At 47.9% G+C, this 20,839-nt stretch overlaps 5 protein-coding genes across 5 annotated transcripts; 1 reads left to right on the top strand and 4 right to left on the bottom strand.

The window, feature by feature from the left end:
• Positions 1-3: 3 nt before the first annotated feature.
• Positions 4-2,157, bottom strand: F4822DRAFT_259899 (uncharacterized protein). The gene is made up of 5 exons (XM_051454556.1): positions 1,918-2,157; positions 1,460-1,825; positions 1,343-1,400; positions 1,117-1,292; positions 4-960 (listed from the first exon to the last, which is right to left on the bottom strand). The coding sequence occupies exons 1-5, from the start codon at positions 1,949-1,951 to the stop codon at positions 236-238; spliced, it is 1,359 nt and encodes a 452-aa protein (XP_051314613.1). The 5' UTR covers positions 1,952-2,157; the 3' UTR covers positions 4-235.
• A 215-nt stretch (positions 2,158-2,372) lies between these two features.
• On the bottom strand, positions 2,373-5,996 carry F4822DRAFT_404110 (plasma-membrane proton-e). The gene is made up of 5 exons (XM_051458168.1): positions 5,339-5,996; positions 5,194-5,273; positions 4,872-5,138; positions 2,710-4,810; positions 2,373-2,644 (listed from the first exon to the last, which is right to left on the bottom strand). Exons 1-5 carry the CDS (start codon positions 5,625-5,627, stop codon positions 2,598-2,600), a joined length of 2,784 nt encoding a protein of 927 aa, XP_051314612.1. The 5' UTR covers positions 5,628-5,996; the 3' UTR covers positions 2,373-2,597.
• Positions 5,997-14,386: 8,390 nt separating this feature from the next.
• On the top strand, positions 14,387-15,759 carry F4822DRAFT_429455 (uncharacterized protein; the record flags this gene model as incomplete). The annotated part of the gene is made up of 5 exons (XM_051461103.1): positions 14,387-14,566; positions 14,634-14,981; positions 15,053-15,261; positions 15,319-15,398; positions 15,449-15,759. The coding sequence occupies 5 exons, from the start codon at positions 14,387-14,389 to the stop codon at positions 15,757-15,759; spliced, it is 1,128 nt and encodes a 375-aa protein (XP_051314611.1).
• A 683-nt stretch (positions 15,760-16,442) lies between these two features.
• F4822DRAFT_259717 (glutathione S-transferase) lies at positions 16,443-17,752 on the bottom strand. Its single transcript, XM_051454555.1, has 5 exons — positions 17,456-17,752; positions 17,375-17,397; positions 17,196-17,307; positions 16,948-17,131; positions 16,443-16,885 (listed from the first exon to the last, which is right to left on the bottom strand). Exons 1-5 carry the CDS (start codon positions 17,484-17,486, stop codon positions 16,477-16,479), a joined length of 759 nt encoding a protein of 252 aa, XP_051314610.1. The 5' UTR covers positions 17,487-17,752; the 3' UTR covers positions 16,443-16,476.
• A 359-nt stretch (positions 17,753-18,111) lies between these two features.
• On the bottom strand, positions 18,112-20,377 carry F4822DRAFT_404099 (mitochondrial carrier). The gene is made up of 4 exons (XM_051458167.1): positions 20,238-20,377; positions 19,537-19,864; positions 18,796-19,468; positions 18,112-18,718 (listed from the first exon to the last, which is right to left on the bottom strand). Exons 2-4 carry the CDS (start codon positions 19,769-19,771, stop codon positions 18,664-18,666), a joined length of 963 nt encoding a protein of 320 aa, XP_051314609.1. The 5' UTR covers positions 19,772-19,864; positions 20,238-20,377; the 3' UTR covers positions 18,112-18,663.
• Positions 20,378-20,839: the final 462 nt, after the last annotated feature.

Genomic DNA, 20,839 nt, shown 5'->3' with positions numbered 1-20,839 from the left:
TAAGAGGGAAGGGCATATTCACAACTAACCAGAGTGATAGGCCACCCAGGTAAAATACAGCAATTTTTTTAAATCATTTCATGGCAAAGCTATCTAATGCAAGTAGTCCTTAATTTGTAAAGAACATTGGGTATCTCGGGTCAAAGCAACTACAAACGCCTTTTCTATGCAGTCCGAATAGCCAGAGGCTCGCCTATCAAAGAAAGGTGGGAGGTGGGGTGGCTCTCATGGTTCATCAAGCCTCGTCGCCCGGGGAATTCGTGCCAAAGGAGTATACCTGAACATTGGTGCCCTCGCCCACAAATAGACTGGGTGTGGCATCGTTGTAGAAGTTCTGGAACTGCAAGCAGCGGATCGCTCCAAACCGCGAAGAAATAGCATCGATGTCAGGCGACGGGACGCGACGACCAGTGCGTACCGAATATAATGCCACCTTACCATCGTCATGAGCAGCCGCAACTATACCTGATTCTTTATGGTAGTCCAATCCAATATCGATGCGAGCTTGGTTCTTATAACCATCCATGACCATGACCGCTGTTGCTGTGGACGGCTCAAAGAATTGGAAGTTGCGCAAATCGTAGACAGCCAGTGTGTTGCGGAGGCTCGCTACTAGGATGTTGTTCTCATCGATGAGTCTGACATTGGTAATGGCATTTTGTACAGACATGTTAACAACGGTTTGGTCGCCCTTGCGCATGTCTACGGCCCAGACCCAGCCGGGACGGCCACCAAAATAGGCAATGTCTGGCTTTGTATCACAAAAGCCGATAGAAAAGACATCCCTATACTTCTTGCCTTCCGGGGAGATGGGAGTAAATGTACCCTGAGGGCTGACTGCCACTACACCTCTGGTTGTGCCCACCAAGCAGACGTACTCACTACTCGAGGGGGGTATACCTAGAGTACAAGAAACGCCCTCTGTGTCCATTTCAAGGCCTTTGTAACCAGAACCGAGCCCTAGATGATAACGGAGTTAATAATAGTCTAATCACGTCACATAAACAAAGATATAGAAAACTCGCGGGAAGATTATGAAGTGTGTTGGTGTTAATGCTGGCTTTGGTATCTAAGAGCTGTGATGGAAATGGAGAAAGGAAGTATGGCTTTACTCACTATGACTAATATTCATAGGTAGCAAGGTCCATGGATCGAGCGTCACCAGGGGACGAGTTGCATCTAAGGGTCGGGCGGGTGCGACAAGGACGCGGTTAAACTTCTCACTATGTTTAATATCCGCGCATGGAACATCCATATCAAAAGTGCGTCGGTAAGAACGCGTGTTGTCGATACTGTCGTCATCGTTAGTGTGCTCTGTGTAAACAGTCCGAATGATACATACAGCTGAGCCTCTCCGGCCCTAGAGATGCGGTCTGAGACAACAATACCATCATTCATACCTTCCAAAGAGAATTCAATGTTAGCATTATACGTTCCTTGGCAAAATAGACAAACTCACTTCCGTAGGCATAGCACCAGCCATCCCCAAACTTATCCGCAGCGACAAGCATATGCCTAAGGTTGGTAGATCTTCGACGAGGATCAATCGAAACACGTCCCTTCTTGACAATACCATCGGCGAAGAGAGCAGTGTCAAAATCGGGAATGCGTCCACCAAACTCATGAGCTAGGAAACCACCCATGAGCGGCGCATTGAGTACTCTAGAGCGCTTAATGAGGCCCTTGGCTCGGTCCGCTCGTCGAAGTCGTGCGATAGACTCCTCATCCTCAATCTTACGTCTCTTGAAGCTAGTCGAAGACCACGCGGCATCTTGCGGCGCGGTGTTGCTACTTTCAACCTTGAAATAACGACCTTTTTCGGCGTCTGCAAAATGATTAATATTAATACGATACGCGGAAAAATAAAATCAAAAAGGTCATAATAAATAAGAATAGGACTAGAACTTAAAAACTTACCCCAATAGTAGCCAGGAATGTCTCTGGGCGCCATTGTGTCGGATGTGTGGATGAAGATGACGCCGGAGAGTTGTAAAGTGGACGATCTAAGTCGCCGATTTGGGTTTGGGGGAAAAGGTTTCTAAAGCATCTCTGCACGCAGGTAAACAAGTATCTACAGCGCCGTCTGTTTCATCTACGCAAGTGGCTACCTAATCTGACCAACTACAACTTAAATATGCACCGACCATAAACTTTAATTTTCATACTCGTGAACCTGACATTTTCAACATTCCGCTCGGAATTTCAGATACCCCACCTAATCATATCGATACGCATCAGATTGCTGGAATGTCCGATAAGGAATCCAACAAAAGCATGCACACTGAGCAATGATGAAAGTCTACGGTGGCACACACCAACACCATTTGTATATATAACAGAAGTAGTTATTCACATGCGAAACACAACACAGGTTTACTTTATACTTTTTTCATTCTTATTAAGTCTAAGAAACATGGGTATGATGTAACCGAGGCCTATACGCCGGGGCAGTTTACAAGAAGGAAATGAAGTGCACGACCAAGCCTGAACGGAACGTATCTATAGACCGAAGGGCGAGTATGTACCACTGATTAAGAGTCCTCCCGACGACCATAGTCACCTAAACGGCGACCATTCTTAGCTCATCCGGGGATGGCCTATTGCGACTTTTCGTGCTGGGTGGAGACACGTTGGAGTGAGACGACTATGAAACATGTTAGCTAATACGCCCCCAAAACAAGGGATAGTTAGTTAATAAGGACAACTTACCAAAGTCTTCGAGCGACCTCTGCTTCTGGCTGCCCTTGGGGGACTTGCCGTGCATGAGGTTGTCAAATCCAACGCTGTCCTGGAGGATGTAGTAGACACCTCCCATGATGCAGAAGACACCAAAGGAGAAGATCCAAATACGGACGACAGACACAATGTGAGTGCGGGCACCATCCTCGAAGAAACCCCAGATGGTGAAGCAGGTGGCGAGGATATCGACGAGCAGAATAGCTCCAGTCAATTGCCACGAGGGGATGGACGACCAGAAAGGACCGTTGGCACGGGTGATGAAGATAAGCCAGTTCTCAGTAAGAGAGATCTCAAGGAAGAGAACCTCGTCCATGTTACCGTAGTTCTGGACGATACCACCGTTTTCACTCTGGGCGTACATAGTGGTAACAGTAATCCAGGTACCGACGGCGAGAACGACACCGAGGAGGACAGACATACCCCAGAGCTTGGGCAGGTTCCACTTGACGGGGCTCATGGAGTAGGGGGCATTGTCGTAGGCGATCGCAAGAGTGGCAACGTCAGCGAAGATGGCAATGAAGACGACCAACTCGATGTTGAGCGATCGGTTCAAGATAGCAATCCACAGACCAAGGTAGATCTCCAAGTGGAGGGACAAGGCAATACGGTAAACGACGTAAGCGTACATACGGTGGAAGATCTGTCGGGAAGTCTTAAGGGCATCAATGATAGCACCTAGACCGGGAGCCAAGAAGACGATATCGGCAGCAGATCGGGCAGCGTCAGAGGCACCTTCGACAGCAATACCAGTATCGGCCTTCTTTAGAGAGGGAGCATCGTTCACACCGTCACCAGTCATGGCAACAAGGTAGCCACGCTGTTGCAGAATCTCCACGACGTTGTACTTGTGTTGGGGGAAAACCTCAGCGAAACCGTCAGCAGCCTCGACGAAGTCATAGACCTCAGAACCGGGCATGTCACCACCACCACCGAGACCAAGACGTTCAGCGTTATAAACGTTGGTACCGAGACCGAGTTGACGAGAAGTTTCACGAGCGATACCGACGGCGTCACCAGTAAGCATCTTGATGGAGAGACCGAGACGCTTGGCTTCGTTGATAGTACGGGCAGTGTCGTGACGAGGGGGGTCAGAGCAGGGCATAATACCGAGAATCTCCCAAGCACCCTCACCACGCTTGCGGGCAACACCGAGAGATCGGAAACCACGGGTAGCGAATTCAGCAACCTTGTTCTTGTAGGCCTGGTCAATCTCCTCGGGGATGGGGTGGTCCTCCTCGACGGTCTTGAGAACGAAAAGAGGGGCACCCTTGACACAGGTAATGCGCTCACCCTGGGGAGACTCAACAACAGCGGTAACCTTCTTGGAGACAGGGTCGAAGGGGAAGAATTCCTTGACAATGTACTTGGATAGAACACCCTTGGCGCGGGGGTAATACTTTAGGGACTTAAGGAAAGCCTTGTCAATGGCATCAATACCCTTCTTCTTGCGGCTGGCAGCAAGGCAGGCAGTAAGCATAAGGTCCTCAGGGTCGACACCGGCGACGGTGAAAGGCTCAGAAAGAGAGAGCTTGTTCTTGGTTAAAGTACCAGTCTTGTCGGAGCAGAGAATTTCGACACCAGCAAGGGACTCAATGGCAGAAAGCTTCTGAACAATAGCCTTCTTCTTGGCAAGGTAAGCAGCACCGACGGCCATGGTAGTGGTGACGACAGCAGGAAGACCGACAGGCACACCAACGATGGTGATGGCCAGAGTGAAACGAAGGATGTCGACAATCTTGTTGGATCGGTAGAATGAGGAGATCCAGACAATCAAAAGAGTGAAGACGACGAGAATGAGCAGGATAGTACCAATACCGTTGAGAACCTCAGTGAAGTGACCACTGCCGGCGGAAGCCTGGTTGACAAGAGCAGCAGCACGACCGACGAAAGTGTTGTCACCAGTAGCAGTAACGACAACGAAGGCCTCACCACGCTTGACAGCGGAAGAAGCGAAACATTGGTCGCCCTTGTGCTTATCGACGGCAAGAGATTCACCGGTAATGGCAGACTGGTCGACTTGGAGGAAAGCATCCTCGGTGACGATGCGGCCATCGGCAGGAATGATAGTACCCTGAAAGATGTACAATTAGTCAATTGCGCTATTTGATTGGGATATGGAAAAAATCGCTCACCTCTTCGACCTGAAGGATATCACCGGGGACAACCTGGGGAGCCTCAACCTCCTTGAGGGTACCGTCACGGAGGACAACAGCCTTAAGAGCAAGAGTCTTCTTCAATTCGTCGACAATAGAACCGGCCTGGAATTCCTGGATGAAACCGACACAGGCATTGAGAAGTAGCAGAGCGCAAATGACACCGAAATCGACCCAGTCTTCCAAACCGGCAGCGAGAACGGCGGCAGCCTCCATAACGAATTGGATAGGACCAATAAAGAAACCCTGTCACAAGCTGGTTAGACGCTGATTGGTCGCTGGAAGCTCGGTTAGAACTCACGAAGAACTTGAGGATGAGGTTTTCCTTCTCCTCCTTCATCTGGTTGAGACCGTATTTTCGGCGACGGTTGGTGACCTCCGCTGTGAATTGGTTAGTTACCCATTGATTTGATGCGCGGCGACCGCGTCGCAAATCCATGGCTTACCCTCTGTGAGACCGACACGAGTGTCAGTCTGGAGCATCTCCTCCGGAACAACGCGACCGGTGTCACCGGGAGATCCATCACCCTCTTCCTCATCGTCCAAGGCGTTTCCATCTTGCGACTCGAGGTCCTCGATCAAGGCGTCAATGTCCTCGTCTTCATCCTCTTCCTCGGCCTTGGTGGTCTTAAGAGGAGCGGGATCCTCGACACGGTGAGCCTCCTTCTCGTCGAATTTGCCCGACTCTATGTTGGTGTGGAGCGCCGGCGCGGCGGCATTATTGGACTCGGCCATGACGGCGAGTTTTCTGGAATTGACAACTGAGGGTTAAATGCTCAGTGTCAGGACTGGATTGGAAAGAGAAAATAGAGGACCGAGTCCAGTGAAATATTAAAATTACTCCAGGGTAGGCGAGCGAGTATCGACGGCAATAGGTGGAATGCTAATTATTAGGATGTAGGATTAAATCGACGGTGTTGTTTGTGAGGTATGATGTCGTGGGTAGTAAATAAGGACGACGTTCAGACTAATCACAGAGGAGGGGAGATTTTGGCGGAAGGCACCACGGACGACCTTGGGGGGGGAATTGACAAGCCAGACGAGCCGAACCAAGTCTTCAACGTGATGGGGAAGAGAAGAGGAAGCGCGTTCTATTGCGGGCGAGCTTTTTCTTTATAAGGCGTGGGAAAACAACTGAACGACAAGAACGAGAGAGCTAATTCCGACTGTGGGGCCCTGGTTGACCAAGCTCACAAGCATGGAAGTAACGGGTACAGATCAATACAGTGTGGATGCACTTTCCGTTTGTTTCCACCCAGACCCCCACTTTATTACACTCAATAGATCCCCCATTGGCCAAGCCAGGGCGAATTTCACAATAATTCACACTACCACTAATAACTTTTTGTACATAAACCTCTGTTTGGGGCATTATGTACGTATTTTATGTACCTAGGTACCGTGCTATAACCTGTTCACGCGCGAATTTCGCAACATGTTACTGCGTTGCTGCTGTTTGCGTTGCCGAATTGTCCCTACGCAAAGCTTAAAAATTTTAATTGCAAAATAATTTCAATGTTATCACCAATAATATAAGCTAGAATATGATAGTATCAAATTCTGCATTGAATGGTCAGCCAAGTGGCCTATATCATAACTCTAACAAACGATAAAATCGCTACTTGGAAAGTTTGTTTACTTTAGGTCCGTGTATTAGATGTTGCCATAAGTTTATCTACGTATGTTGTAAGGATTAATTTTTTTTATTTCGGGAAATTGCTTCCTATGCACATCAGTACCCAGCAACTAAAAGGTACGACGCGTAGCATACAAATTACTATTGAACAAGGTTGTACTGTACCTGACCATAGCTACCATATTCGGGCAAGCGTGCTTTCTTCACTGGAGATGGGAAGTAACCACAGTGTGATTTAGACCCTGCAGAACTCCACCTTTCGGTACCTGAACAGCTCTGGGACTCCACATCCCATCTCCAGAGCAAGAAGCATTTTAACACCCCATGAACAACTTCTGATCTTGCGGGAATTACTCGATTGCGCCCATGATGACAGAAGATGCGCACCGACTTTTCCACTTATCATTCATGGTCATAGCTTAAAGAAAATCGATGCCGAAGCTGAAGAGCCATTTGTTCTATCCAATTGACCTAATTTTGAAAGCGTTCCGCTCTTATCCAAGCGATGGTTGGCATGGAAATAGTTTTTGGCCTAATTGTTTTGGTGAGTGTTTTTTTTTTTTCTCTTCCTTCCTCTGGCTTCCAGGTCCGTCTCAAAATCAAGATTCCGCAAAGCTCTGCATTCGGGAAGCACGGTCACTAGAGAATAGACCCATGGGCTTATGCGAGGGCTACTAACTACCTAGGTATCTAGCATGTACGAACTGGGTCCACCCATGCAAGGTTATGTTAGCCCTGTAAAGTATACAGTGCTAGCTTATGAAAATATGGCCGGTTACTGGCGAGTCAGTGCGTCTCTTATTACTGTGCTATATGTACCTAGGTATTAGGTATGCTATGCAACCCATGCCCACGAGCCCACACCATATGCAAAGGTATCTGCACTAGACCCAGGCCTGCAGAAAGCTGCTGCTGCTGCTAGACACGGTACATACATAATGGGTAACCCAGCTTTCTTACCTACCCTGCCTATCCTTCCTACCCTCGTTACCTTACGTATGTAGCATCTTTAACCAGCATTATGAGCCATTTTCCATTCACCTCTCAGCGAACGAGGCTGCTATTCGAAAGCGGAAAGGTGTTAGAACCCACCAAATTTTGCCGATCCTGCTAAGAGCGAAATGTCCACTACGTCCACCTAGCTTTGCTGGCTTGCTGTCTCATTTAGAGCATGCCATGCGACGAACATACGTACCTATTTACATCGTGCACCTCTCAGTGTCTACGATACAAGTAGGAGGGTCCAGAAAAATACCCAAGCCCCGTCTCCATTAACCGACAATCGTCATTGTCTAACGTGGAGTACGGTGTTCTCCTTGCCTGCCGGTGACCTGCCAAATGCGGATTTATTGTTAGGTTCAGGGCAACCCAGCTAGAACCGCGGCTAAGGGGAATGTGAGCCTGGCGAACGCAGCGTGGGAAATAACTTCAAATCCAGTGTCCACCGCTGGATTGATTGATTGATGGTAGTAATTCCTGTAATGGCAAGGCGTCTGGCGTGTGTGGCTTACTTTTCATACGTCATGGGTTCATGGGATCAATCCCGCATTTTTTCGAATCCTTCCACCATAACACGCGCATACCCCAGCTGGGAGAGCTCACAGACCACACCAATGGTAGGACAGAGTTGTAGATCGACGTTAGAATTTTATTACTATTTTTTCTTCTTCGCTCTCTTCCTGTATCCGCGGCATTCTCTTCACCGACAAGGCTCCGGCAGTGCGAAGCTCGGTGAAAGTAAAAGCGCCTTTTGCCAACCGCAAATTCTCGGATGGGTATTCGTTCGGTATGGCCGTGGCTCCACAAAGCTTGCCGCTTGTAGTCTCGTGGCCACCGTCAACTCTGCGTCCGATATCCGCCCATGGCGTCTTCGTAAGTACGGAGTGCGTTAGTCCCTGATTCCAGATGGGTCAACCTTAATAAAGGGGTTTTTCGCACTACTGCTATTACTACTAAGCTCCCTAATGTTTCTATTCCAAGTGAAAGTGACAGACATTCAGCCGGAAGTTGGTGGTTACCTAAGCCCAAGGCCATTTTTCGGTCATCGGCATTGTCGCCATCTCGAAAACAGTCATCCCCTTCGCCCCTACGCAAATGAAGGACCCAACACGAATATGACAACATGTTAAGCCTATCCCCTTTACGGTTGTTTTGCCTCCGTCAATCTCTCATGCCCGCCGCAAGCTCGGGGAAGAATTTGAAGTACTATAGAATACATGCCTACGTATATCGTTCACCGTAGGGGCAAGTAGTCGCGTGGGCTTGTCGCAGCTTATGTTAAGTGGTTATGCGTCCGGATCTGGAACGTCTGCTAGATAATTTCGCCAATCATGGTGACGGCAAAAAGTAATCTCAAGAATCGGGATTCGTGTGACTGGGGTCCGCCCGCTTGGTGTCGTAATTGCGCTAGGAGATGCACCTCAGGGAATGGGGAGAGGTCGCCTCGCCGTTTACGGACTACCTGAATTCAGGATAGCGGGAGAGACATGGGAGACATGGAAGACATTGGGACCGGGGGGGAAACTGAAGCTACTAAGACTAACCTATCTTAGACGGTACAGTAGAAATTGAGATGGAATTATACTGGGAGGATCCGAGGATCGAGCCGCTCGTGTCGCTAAAAGATTTTCCATTTCGCGGACCCCGTTCGAGCTCCTGTCAGTGGTCAATGGCTCTAATTCGGACATTATGTGGTTCCTCTCTCACGTCGCAATTTCTGATTTGTTTACCTAGGTGCGAATAGCTTGGGGTTCCTATTAGATTGCCTTTTCCTTAACCAGTATCCCACTTCCGACATTTGACACGTTCGTGCCTCCGAGCAGCCGAGGAGCCAACAACCCTCGCTGTCGCCATTGCTGTCGCGCCGCTATGGGCCTGGCTTTCGAAAGGGGGGAGCCACATTAGTTAGCTTCGTAAGGGAAAAAAAGCCTCGTAAAATTTCGCCATATTCCGTCTTGTCAATTAATGCGAGACGGCTACCTACATCTCCTTTATTCCCTCGCCATTCCCGGGTCGTACGAAAACCCCATACCTAATCATTTTTTTCCCATTCCCCACGAATCAGATTCTGCAAGAATCACCTTTGTCATACCAAATGTTTCTACCTAAGTGTTGCAAGTAACAGACGCCAGAGGCGCCGTGCGCGGTTGAGCATGGATCTCAAATGCAAGCAACCAAGCAACGCACGACGAAACCCGGCTATAAAAAGCTTGGTTTCTTTGCTGATGAAACTTTGAAACAATCCAGCAAGGATTGGAGTAGTAAACATTTTTGAAGCATGTGCTTTGTTGAGTTTACTATCATGAAATTATCTCAAATTCTAAACTTAGCGATTTGCTATTGGATACGAGTATCCTACTATGAGTCTTTTTTTTTCTTCTTTTCCTCTTTCTTTATCATTCCTACCCAGATACCCCCCAAAAATCAATGTTGCTTACTCACCCTATGTGAAATGTGAAATTTTACATCCTTGACCCTTGAGAATCGAAAACCCCAAACCCCCCAAACAAAGAAAAATTTACCATCTAAATGGATCAGGGTCTACTAGACAAACTCTACAGTCCCCTATGCACAGTAGAGACTTAATCAGAGTTAAGCTTGTATATAGTTGCGTTTCGAACCCTATTCTCCATTCGGGAAAGACCTTAGTTTTGTCTCGTCATAGATGGAGTTTATACTTCCATCCACCTAAACCCTATCGTCCATTTAGATTGAAGCTTTTTACCACGTCTTCGCTGTTGCAGCTTTAGAACAAATTCGACCTTCATCGACAAGACTAAAAACTCATCCTGTTATTCAAAATCCGCAAAACAAGATCATTTACGACTATTCAAAAATGATGATATCAACTATCGAAGCTTGACGTACAATTCAGACCCCATTTACTTGGCCCCCTTTCAGCCCAGAAAGCTACAGTCGATCCGATTGCTCGATTTCTCCGCCGCCAAGATGATTATTTTCCTTCTAGCGCACACACCCGCCAAAGCCCTTTGGGGATTGGGGGAAGGGGGGGTTATGGTACGTGTACCCGATACATCGATGTAGAACCAAACTTGGAGCAATCGTGGCCGACATCTGACATGTTATGTACTGTATGTAAGAGTTACTATACCTAAAAAACGACTAGGTACAGTGCTCTTGTACAGTGTTATGGTATGCTGGACATGTTACCTATGTTGTGCCCCCGACAGACCGCAGGCAGACCTTCATCAGACAATGTCATCTTGGCACGTATATTTGCGCGTCATGCCAAGAGACCACAAAGATGCCTCTAGCGACTTTTATTAGCTGGGCATTTTCCATTTCTGCCTCTCTCGGTCATCAGGATTGCCAGCGTTCTAGACAAATAAAAACAGTAAATGGGTCGGGAAGCTTGGCTCTCACTATCGGTAGTAATCCTCTATCAGAAAAAGGACCAGTTTTGTTAGATAAAATATGGTTTACGTGTAAGCCAAGACCAGACGAGCCACGATGATCTACACTCTCTCTGTCCCATGGGGATGGGGGAAAGATATTCACGAGGAACTACAGGCCCTTTTTTTATCTTCGATATTTCTTGGCACACTCGCTGCATCGTAATCAAAAGGAACCGACGGATGCATTAGGAGTTGAAGAACACGATAAACTACCTAACGCGTCCAGATAACGCAGATTAATGAGCCGCGCCGCGCAGAGCCAAGCTACGATCCTAATGAGAAATTACGCCAGCAAAGGTAACCCGAATAGCCTGGATTAAGATGAAGTGAAGTCAACTACCAAAAATACATCACCGCAGTATGGTTACATGGCAATGCGACGTAAATAGAATTACCGACAGCCTCAATCAGGCACATTGGAAAGCTGAGATGGCTGGGCGCGGACTAGGCAAGCTGATCACTGCCCTTAACCGGTATCAGCCTGTCGGTAAAGAACTTCTCTACGAAGCCCACCTGCGTCGAGGCATCAGGTGGAAACAGGGGAGGCCAAGAGTTCTCAATGTTCCATACAGATACAAGATTGTCTCAAGCCGGAGTTACGTAAACGAGAATACGGTCCATCCGATTCGCAGTTGACAGTTTCTGGAGGAACACAATACGGGCCGTCTCGGGCTCGGCAGGATGACGAACGGCTCGCTTCCCCGGAATGGCCCGTTGTTTGACTCCCGTGTGCAAGGCATATTTTTCTATCTCTCGTCTCGATCCACCCCAGGTCCTGGGGATGCATACATAAATTAGATACATTGTGGAAAGTGAGAAAGTCCCGCGGGCTCTTGGCCCAGTTCCGATTGACTCTGCCGACAAAAACCTGGAACTAGCCACGATGCGTACCTGGCTTCCGCCCGTGACCGTATGAGCTCATTGTTTCGGTCTAACGATGCCTACAACTATTTACCTGGGTACCATATAAGTTTGAGCCCCCTAGTAATAGCGACGGCGGTAATGGTGATACGCGGCAATTATGTTATCCATGCTCATTGTGCCTGTGCCTGTGTCTGTGCTTCCGCCTGACCGCTAGAATACCCCCTTATGACGCGCGCATGATATGAATTTGCCCCGTCAAGATACAGGTAATCAGTCAGCTGAGAATGAGAGATTTCTTCTCTCTCGTTAATTGCTTACAAGTCAGTGATGAGAAAAAAAAGTGAGAGAAAAGGCATGCGACCGACGTCAATTTGCGCGCTGCAAGTACACTCAATGCATGCAACACACCCGATAGGACAGACGGATATGTAGGGAGGTAGTACGTAGTAGCAGCATCTTATTGGAATCAAACCCTAGGTGCCTAAACCGAGACGTAACGAATGCGTCGTCCCGTTCGCCATCACCAATCCAATCCCCACTATCACTACCCGCCACGGAAGGGAAGCAAAGAAAAAAAAAAGACGCTCGGGATAATCGTGTAACGAACGGATGCGAGCCCAAAGCCTTCGAGAGTTTTCGATGAAATGATCCACCGAGGTGTGATTTGTGTAAATGTAAAAAGAGTGTTATTTTGAAATCGATACATTCGTTGGTTAGGCATTGATGCTTCTGTTAATTAGCATGTCCGTGCGAGGGAAATATCGAACTCGGTATATAGTGTCTTCACATGCAATACGACAATAGTCAAGCAGGTTGACTCTTCTAGAAGGGAGTCAATCCTACCTAGTTATCATTGGCATTGGTGTAGATGATGAATACTAGACACGGGAACTATTAATTGGGATTTTGTTTGAGCCTCAGGCTTTTCTACTTTTGGGGTGTTGCGCTGAGACATAGCGCTAGACCATTGAAGCTATTCGTATATTCGTCATGCCTTTCACTATGTTTACGTACTTCTGGCCCAGGGCAACGGAATATCGACTTGGCAGTGTAGATTATAGACAACTTAGAGTCTTAATATTCTCAATCAAATATCTTCCTTACTTAGCCAAGCTGAGTAGTAAAGCGAAAATTGAATGATGGTATCCGCCGTCCATTCATAGTTAGTGATGTTGACGCGTAAGTCGGCGACAGAAGAATATATTGACATAGCCTCGCTCGCTAAATCGCTGTTTATCACCTGCGCTTTGCGATAAATTTACCTTGGTATTGGACAAAATACAATAACGTTTAGAAGAATCAGTGCGCTCAATAAGAAACCGCTTTCAAATGCCTAGGCACTTACACATCGTAAACAAATCTGGAGCTAGACACGCCGCCCCTTTCGTGGCATACCCGAGCTTTCGAAAGCTAGAAGGGTTCCAAGGTTTCCATACCCCAATTCCCATAGAGACTGGCGTGCCTAGCATGAGTTTTTGCCCGCGCGTCCAAGCATGTCCGGGCGAGCCGCAATGTCAGAGAGCGCGCGACAGATGAAGTCGGCAATACTATCGGTAGAGTGGGGATCTCATTCCAAGTCGGCCTATCCATTCTAGGTAATTCACGAGATTAAATCAGAGCTCACGGCAACCTTATCATCGCCGTTGATACTACCGCCAGCAGCCTCTTTTTGGCGCAAAGCGTCGGGCACAGCGTAGGTATCCAGTTCTCGCCACGACAAAATTAGGAGTAGATACGTTCCCGTGAACTCATAGTTTCGGGGGGGTTATTGTTTAATGGCGTCGGGAAACCTTGTCATTGCCCACGCGAACAACTTCGCGAATGCTGCTCTGATCCGTCATAGTAGCGCGCAGGTGGTAGTTATTGGACAGTTATGGCTCTCTACCGCATATATTGCACGAGCAGTGTGAAGGAGTAGACTTTCCTGCTGTTCGGGACATCAACCTTGAGGTACAGCTCTGAAACATAGCGAGGATTCGGCCGCCACGGGCAAGCCTTTAAGGGTTTCCCTAAGCCTTGAAACTGTTGGTGATGAGATGCTTAACCCCGCGAACATTGCTGTCCCTTACATCCGTATCTACATTTTTAAGGATTTCTCGTGCCCAGAATGCCCACCCAACTCGAGCGAAAAGTTGGCGCCGAGTTAAATAGATATATGTTGGTTAGGATAATAGTAGCAGCCGATACAAGTGTTACCACATGGTGGTTACAAGTTGTTCGTGTAAACAGGTAAGAGGTAGTATTACTCTCGCTTTAGTAATTTGAAATGAGTGTTAGAGTAGGTTGTCATTTTATGCAATCTTCTCTCACATCCCTTCGTAATTACGAGCCCCGAGACGGCAAACACTCGCAGTACCTCTTGTTGGCAGTTACCAACCACAACACCACTATGTTACACCACAGGGAGGATGGCGAAGACTTAAGAGGCACAGCTGGCGATTTTGAGGCGCAACCCGAATTCTCGTTGCAATTATGTTGATGTCTGGCTCGGATATCGATTTACTCTCATTTTTTGTTCAGGCGTGTTGTCGCGTGTCTCTGATCCGCATTGATGAAATCCAAGGACAAGACAAAAACGCATGCCGCTCTCTAATATCGAGACAGGCAAGCCTGTGCGCTCAGCCATCACCACGGCATTGGTAGTTGTATCGGCCATATTCCCAGTGCTGTCAGCAATCGCTATCGGCCTCCGATTCCTATCTCGAAGAAATGCTCGCCGCCCAGTCTTCGCCGACGATATATGGGTTATTGTTGCTTGGGTATGATTGATAACCCACTGGTTTAGGAACTCTGTTGGCAACGTAGCTGACAAGTAAATATCGCTAGATATTCACATTCACACTTAGCATTCTAGTCTGGGTTTTCACCGATAGGTCGGGTATTGATTATTATAAAATCGATCCCAACCAGGGCACCTCGTACTCTCTTGAGGTTAGTTTGCCGGAGTACCTCAATCTCACGGCGCTGAAGAGAATTACTCTACATTTGAAATACAATGCTAACTTACCTGGCATGGTCGTAATTGATCTACCTCTCATCGTGCTTAATCCAATTCCCTCTCGCCACAGTGAAGATATCCATTCTTCTCTTCTACAGGCGTATCTTCTCTCCTCGGCCATTCCGCATCGCCGTCTGGGTTGCTATTGGTATAGTCTCGATATGGTGTCTTATATTGTTCGTCGTGAGTTCGCTCCGCCCCCCTCCATTCGAGGATTGATCTCAGCTAATAGGTAATCACCTTGTAGCTGGTCCTTACCCAGGTGGACCCTATTAAAGACTCGTGGAAGGGAGGTCGGTTGAGATATGATTCGACAGCGTTGGGACTCGCGCAGGTTGGCAGTAGCATCGCGCTTAACTTCGTTGTCTTGTGCCTCCCGCTTCTAGTCATATTTCGCATGCACATGACACCTCAGAGAAAGATTGCCATTGCCCTGATCTTCTGGCTTGGTGCTTTGTAGGTACATCCGTTAAAATGGCCGCCAGAATTGTGTGACTAATCTTTGCTGTACAGCTGCTGTGTCGCTGCTATTGTCCGGCTGGTGTTCTTAGACCAGTCGGTCCGGGCGGTGGTCGAGTCCGAAAACAACGTCTGTAGGTCGCTATCTCCCTTAGACTTCTATTTATATGCTAATCAGAGGCAGACCTTCAATCCAAACAATTTATCTTCCTGATCCTCGAGCCAAACTGCTCCATCATTGCGGCCTGTCTGCCCTGCTACGGCCCCCTATTCACAGGTGGCCGCGCGCCCGAGTCGATGGTCCGTAGTGTCCGCTCTGCACATAGTCTTCGAAGCCTCGAATCGAATGGAACTCCTAAAGAAAGCCAAAGTCACAGCGACTCCAACCCGGAACATGAGGGGCTTCCAACACTAGACTCGCATATTGAGCTTCAAATTCAGCATAGGTCCGGCGAGGTCCAGCAGGATATACACGATAGCCTTAATGAGGGATAGAGGTGGCGCCATATGAGCAGAGCAACGGTATTAATGATACGAATGGTTCGTCCGTATAAAGCAAACCCTTTTTAAATGGGAGGGATGGTTAAGATATTGCGGGTGTTGTTTAATACGAATGATGTGATTGTTAGGTTGTGGTTTTTCATTGGGTTCTGTTCGAGCCCGGCCTGAGAGTCGGCAATCGTTGCCGGAAGAGCTGAGAGCTCATCCGTGAGAGATAGTGGTAATAGGGATTCATCTGTCGTTCCATATCCTGGACCAGGATGGACTTTTGTCAGTTGATAAAAATTATACACAGGTTCTGATAACGGGAGCATAGTTATAAACTAAAGCTTTGAATTTACTTCCTCATACTCGTTTTGTAGGAGGACGATAGCCTTACCAACAAATGACGGATGGGGATAAATCTCGACGGAAAGGTCACCCGGCCCCCAACTAGAGGATTTAGAAACGGTGACACCTGACCTGTTGTGTAACATAGTAGACTTTCACTTTGCCTCTTTACTTTTTGGTGAGAGATCGGATCGTCATTCCTATTTCCTTCTCTAGGGTTTCTTCAGCAATATGGCGTCAATTGGCGCGGCCTATGGTAGCCATTATATTGGCTTGCCTGCTTGCGTACCCAGGTATTCAAGCCAGGCCGTAGCCGATACAGGAGCGGAAAGACAAGTATAAGGCTTAACACTATGTGGTACACGCAAGAATTTAGCTTTTCTACGCCGTTCCCTCGCCCTGATCCTCAGCCTTGATGCTTTCCTGGTATTCATGAAAGTTTTTGGTTCCCTTAGGCATACCATTCCAATCCAAACCTTGCTCATCCATCAGCCTTGTGCGGACATCCATAGATCTGATCCACGACGGCCTACTTGTCATACTTTCATGCCAAGCTCGAACATGCGGGAATCCATCCCACTTCTCTTCTATAGGGACACTGAGGAGTAGTTCCAAACGATTGTTCCAGGGGACGAAAGCCATATCGGCAAATGTCATGCGATCGCCGACGAGCCATCGAGGTTCGGACTTAGCAGCGAGTACGCCTTCTAAAACTCCGAGGACTCTTCGGGCTTCGTTGACGTATCGCTCAATAGCTGATGGGAGCTTTTCCTTGTGTAGGTGGGTGAACCTGGAAAACAAGAACTGCGTATTAATGAATGGTGGAGGATAGTGAAACTCGGAAGATCTCACCATGTACACTGTCCGTAGTAAGGGCCTTGGCCGCTGACCTGGAACATGAGCCACTGGTTACAGAGGTTTTGTTCCTTGAGAGTGGCGTAGCTCAACTTGTGCTCAGTGTCGTACTGCGCAATCAGGTACTGGATAATAGCCCCCGTCTCCCACAACGTGATATCTGTGTTCGGATCCTCGATGGCTTATGCCTGGGTCAACGACTAACGCCCCTATGTCGGCCTGAGTAATTGTGGAACAATACATACCGGGCACACGACCATTCGGGTTAATACCTGTGAATGGCGGCTTCTTGATGTTTTCGAACCTGAGCGACACGAGCTCGTACGGAAGCCCCAATTCCTCTAAAACAAAAATGACCTATGCATAGTGAAACTCGCATTAGCATACACTCGCAAAACTGGTAATTTTGGTATAGGCAACTTACTTTCCAAGAGTTAGAGCCAGGAGCTGCGAATCCGACTGTCAGTAACTCATTCGATAACAAGGCCAAAGGATCTTGACGTACGACACACCCAGACTCGAATAGGCCTCGCCATAGTAAAGGTAATGTGAATGTTCGATTTAATTATAAAGTATAGGTTTATGACGATGTTTCGAGTGTTCCAAAGGGAATGCGCCAGAGGGACTAATTCCAGTAGGAATATACCTATGTACCTAGGTATGCAAGGGATACAGTGGACAAGATGCTAGGAAACACATCGAGCGTCAGACCTGGAGACGTTCCTTCTACCGATTTGGTTGCCAACGACCTAATATACCTAATTGGAGATGGAGCCAGCGATATCCAGGCACCGAACGGAAATGGAAATAGACTGACACCAACACGCATAATAGTCTACAAAAGTTCCTTGTACAACTAGGCTCACAGCACATCAGCTGGTATGAACCACCCAAATTGATTTGTTTATAACCCATACTCTACTCTCCATATTATTATACCATATAAACGAACTTAGACAATACGCCGTATTAATGCTACACCTAGAAGCTTACGTCCTAAGCCAATGTACTATGACTCTTTATGGTCCGATGACGACGAGTCAAGCTGATTGAACTTTTGGTTATTAGCTAGGACACCACATAAGATAGCTGGATACTATGCATAGATTGAAAGTTGGGTACGGGTATGTAGGCGTCACATGGAATGAAGAGATTATAAAAAGGAGTATGAATTGAAGCTCTAGATGTGAAACCTGGAATGATATGTTCTTCATACGGAGGATTATAGCCATGAGCGTGTTGCTGCGGGATATACCTAGGTAGGTAGATTAGAGCAGCCAGTAGCAGCTCGACACCGAACTTCGACACCCTTATCAACCCCAACATCCGCCTACATAGCCACACCCACTGATATAACATACCAGACTAAAATCGCGCATATCACGGCATATAAACAAGACCAACCGTCAAGAGCGACACTGGAAAACGAATTCGACCCAAGGCCACAAGCTTGTATTGCGATTAGGTCTCTATAGTATGTATATATCTCGACCAAGAGCCATACGCCGTCGTCATACACCAATGCCAGACGTAGACCAGAAGAACAGATGCTACCCGGAATACGGGTCGAAGTTTAAGAATTCTATCAGTGACGGACCGTCATAAATATATCAAGAAAAATCATGAAAAAGCACAACACATTTGATCCCACACCATGTTCTATCAACACGTGAGTTACGTGACCATCCATATCATCCATCCAGAAAACGCCGCCTAATGCTTAGCAGTGACCTTCTCTCCGGTCAACTTTTCTACGTAAGTCTTGGCCCTATTTTGACTTTGGTTAGCGATCTGTCTTCCGATCTCGAGGTGAAGAGGGGGAAAGAAAGGGAAGAGAAAACTTACATATCACCCATGGCCACCATGCAAACCGTCTGCCAAACGCTCAACCCGACACGCGGCATAACGCCACGGTACAAACCCTTGAGACCGTTGGTGTCATAAATGTACCTGAAAGTGTTTCCGACCGTCATCTTCTTGGGTCGGTTGGGATCCTCCTTTTTGCTTTGCATCTCGACACGGATGACCTCGATCGGCTGGTTCCAGGCGGAAAAACCACCACCTACGGCCGAAGCGGTGATCTTCTCAACAGCAGTGAGCTTCTCACCATTCTCCTTGTTGGTGATACGGCGGATACCCTGCTCAGCAAGACGTGAGAGACCGAAACGCGATCCCCAGTTGGTCATCTGGCGGATAGCGACGGCGTTGACACCACGGTTGATACCGCGGATACCTTCCTTGCGGTAGATATCCATGAAGGTAGCAAAGGTACCAGGAGGCTTAACACCCGTAGCGGCCAACTTGTGTTGCGTGATTTCGACCGTCTTCATGCAGGTACAGAAACCCATGGTGGCGTAAGCCTGAGCGACACCTCCGGTCATACCACCGATGATACCACCACCGAACTCCGAGGCACCGGCGACACGGGCATAGTATTCGGCTTCGGAAGCGACGAAGAGCAACACGGCGCCCTTAGTCGAGGCCTCGATCCAGGCCCAGGGGATAAGACCCTGGTAGACTGCAACGTGGAAAACACATGTTAGAAAAGCACTGACATATGATCGCAATTGGGCTTTGAAGACTTACATCCGAGCACACCACCGCGGTTCCAAATGGAGCGCAGCGCAGAGGCAAACGAATCGCCTCGGTTCGCGGCAAGGTGGGTCTTGCAGACCTCCAGAGGCTGACCGAGCGAAGTGACCTCAAACAAGTTGAGGCCGGCGCCGAGAAGCAAGTTGGAGAATTTGATGGGCTTCTTCTCCAGCGTGTTGTTGGTCAGAGGGGGGTTGACCCCGGAGGCGGCAGCGGTGGCGGTGGACATCTCAAGCGAGGATCGGTTGACGGAAGGGGGCCTGACCAAGGCGGACGGGTGCTTCTTCGCGGAAAGGGAAAAGAGTTGACGGCGGTAGGTTCTCTAGAGGAGAATCGTGATGTTAGAATAATAGTGTAGGAAAGAAGTTGTAGTGGTGAAAGATTGTAAGACAAGAAAATCCGAGCGAGACGACGGGTGGTCGAGTCGGCGACTTTCTAACAAATGGCTTATGATTGGTATACGAATTGGGAGGATTACGGATTACCGTAAGCTTGCAGCTGTTACCGGGAACGTGGTCAGCAATCAAGTTAAACCAACAGACATCCTCGGACACATGTGGTAATGGTCATATTTTAGTCTACCGTCTAGGTGCCTTAGTTCTAGGCCTATGTCGGCCACTTTCAGGGGATTTATGGGATTCCTGGGGGGAGATTTGGGCGACAAAAGAATCTGGAGTTATGACCTACCTACTAACCTAGTGACTTCTAGTAAATTCAATTGAACAATGATAATTGATTCAAGATCAATGAATCAATAAAAACAAGCAACAGCAATATATCTCGACAAAAGTCTTATCTCGGATACAAGTTGTTTATTTGTACGGAGTTAGATGATGAGATGTAAGATTGTAAGATTTTAAAAAATTAATTTTTTTTTTCCTTTGACCCCCAAGCCACAGTAATAGTACCCAGCGCCGAGAAAAGGCGGAAGGTACCCTGCACATAATTGCCAGGCTTTAGATCCCTTGGGAAGCTGGGAAGTGGGAAGTCAGACTCCTCCAACGCTTTTTTTTTTTCCTTTTCCACCGGGGCACTTTCCACATCTCTTCCTCAACAATTGCCAAGCTCGCAGCCAACCGCTTCCCTCCTTCCCCCTAGATACTCCGCCCGATAATATTGCGGCTGCCCCCATCAATTACTAAGTGCATATTTGTCGGTAAGCTACATGTACCTTAGCAGCCTAGCAGCTTTTAGGCCTATCTTACCCCATCCTAGGCCTCACCTTATGTAACTCTTCCCTCAACAAGCGGATCGGACATTCCCCAATTCCAATTTGGTTGTCTAGGTACTTCTGTTT

This window comes from Hypoxylon trugodes, assembly GCF_022578975.1.
Source record: "Hypoxylon trugodes strain CBS 135444 unplaced genomic scaffold F4822scaffold_5, whole genome shotgun sequence".
NCBI classification, from domain to species: Eukaryota; Fungi; Ascomycota; class Sordariomycetes; order Xylariales; family Hypoxylaceae; genus Hypoxylon; species Hypoxylon trugodes.
The sequence above is the reverse complement of the archived record's forward strand: the minus strand, read 5'-3'. Positions and strand labels throughout refer to the sequence as shown.

Coding starts and splice junctions, on each gene's coding strand:
- F4822DRAFT_259899 (XM_051454556.1), bottom strand. CDS start 1,951: ATGGCGCCCAGAGACATTCCTGGCTACTATTGGG. Junction 1,826..1,917: donor CATTCCTGGCTACTATTGGG/GTAAGTTTTTAA, acceptor ATCATTTTGCAG/ACGCCGAAAAAGGTCGTTAT. Junction 1,401..1,459: donor CTGGTGCTATGCCTACGGAA/GTGAGTTTGTCT, acceptor TCTCTTTGGAAG/GTATGAATGATGGTATTGTT.
- F4822DRAFT_259717 (XM_051454555.1), bottom strand. CDS start 17,486: ATGGCGAGGCCTATTCGAGTCTGGGTGTGTC. Junction 17,308..17,374: donor CTGGCTCTAACTCTTGGAAA/GTAAGTTGCCTA, acceptor CACTATGCATAG/GTCATTTTTGTTTTAGAGGA. Junction 17,132..17,195: donor CCCGAATGGTCGTGTGCCCG/GTATGTATTGTT, acceptor CCCAGGCATAAG/CCATCGAGGATCCGAACACA.
- F4822DRAFT_404099 (XM_051458167.1), bottom strand. CDS start 19,771: ATGTCCACCGCCACCGCTGCCGCCTCCGGGGTCAACCCCCCTCTGACC. Junction 19,469..19,536: donor CCGCGGTGGTGTGCTCGGAT/GTAAGTCTTCAA, acceptor TCCACGTTGCAG/TCTACCAGGGTCTTATCCCC. Junction 18,719..18,795: donor ATGGTGGCCATGGGTGATAT/GTAAGTTTTCTC, acceptor AAGTCAAAATAG/GGCCAAGACTTACGTAGAAA.
- F4822DRAFT_404110 (XM_051458168.1), bottom strand. CDS start 5,627: ATGGCCGAGTCCAATAATGCCGCCGCGCCGGCGCTCCACACCAACATA. Junction 5,274..5,338: donor TCGTGTCGGTCTCACAGAGG/GTAAGCCATGGA, acceptor ACCAATTCACAG/CGGAGGTCACCAACCGTCGC. Junction 2,645..2,709: donor GAGGTCGCTCGAAGACTTTG/GTAAGTTGTCCT, acceptor CATGTTTCATAG/TCGTCTCACTCCAACGTGTC.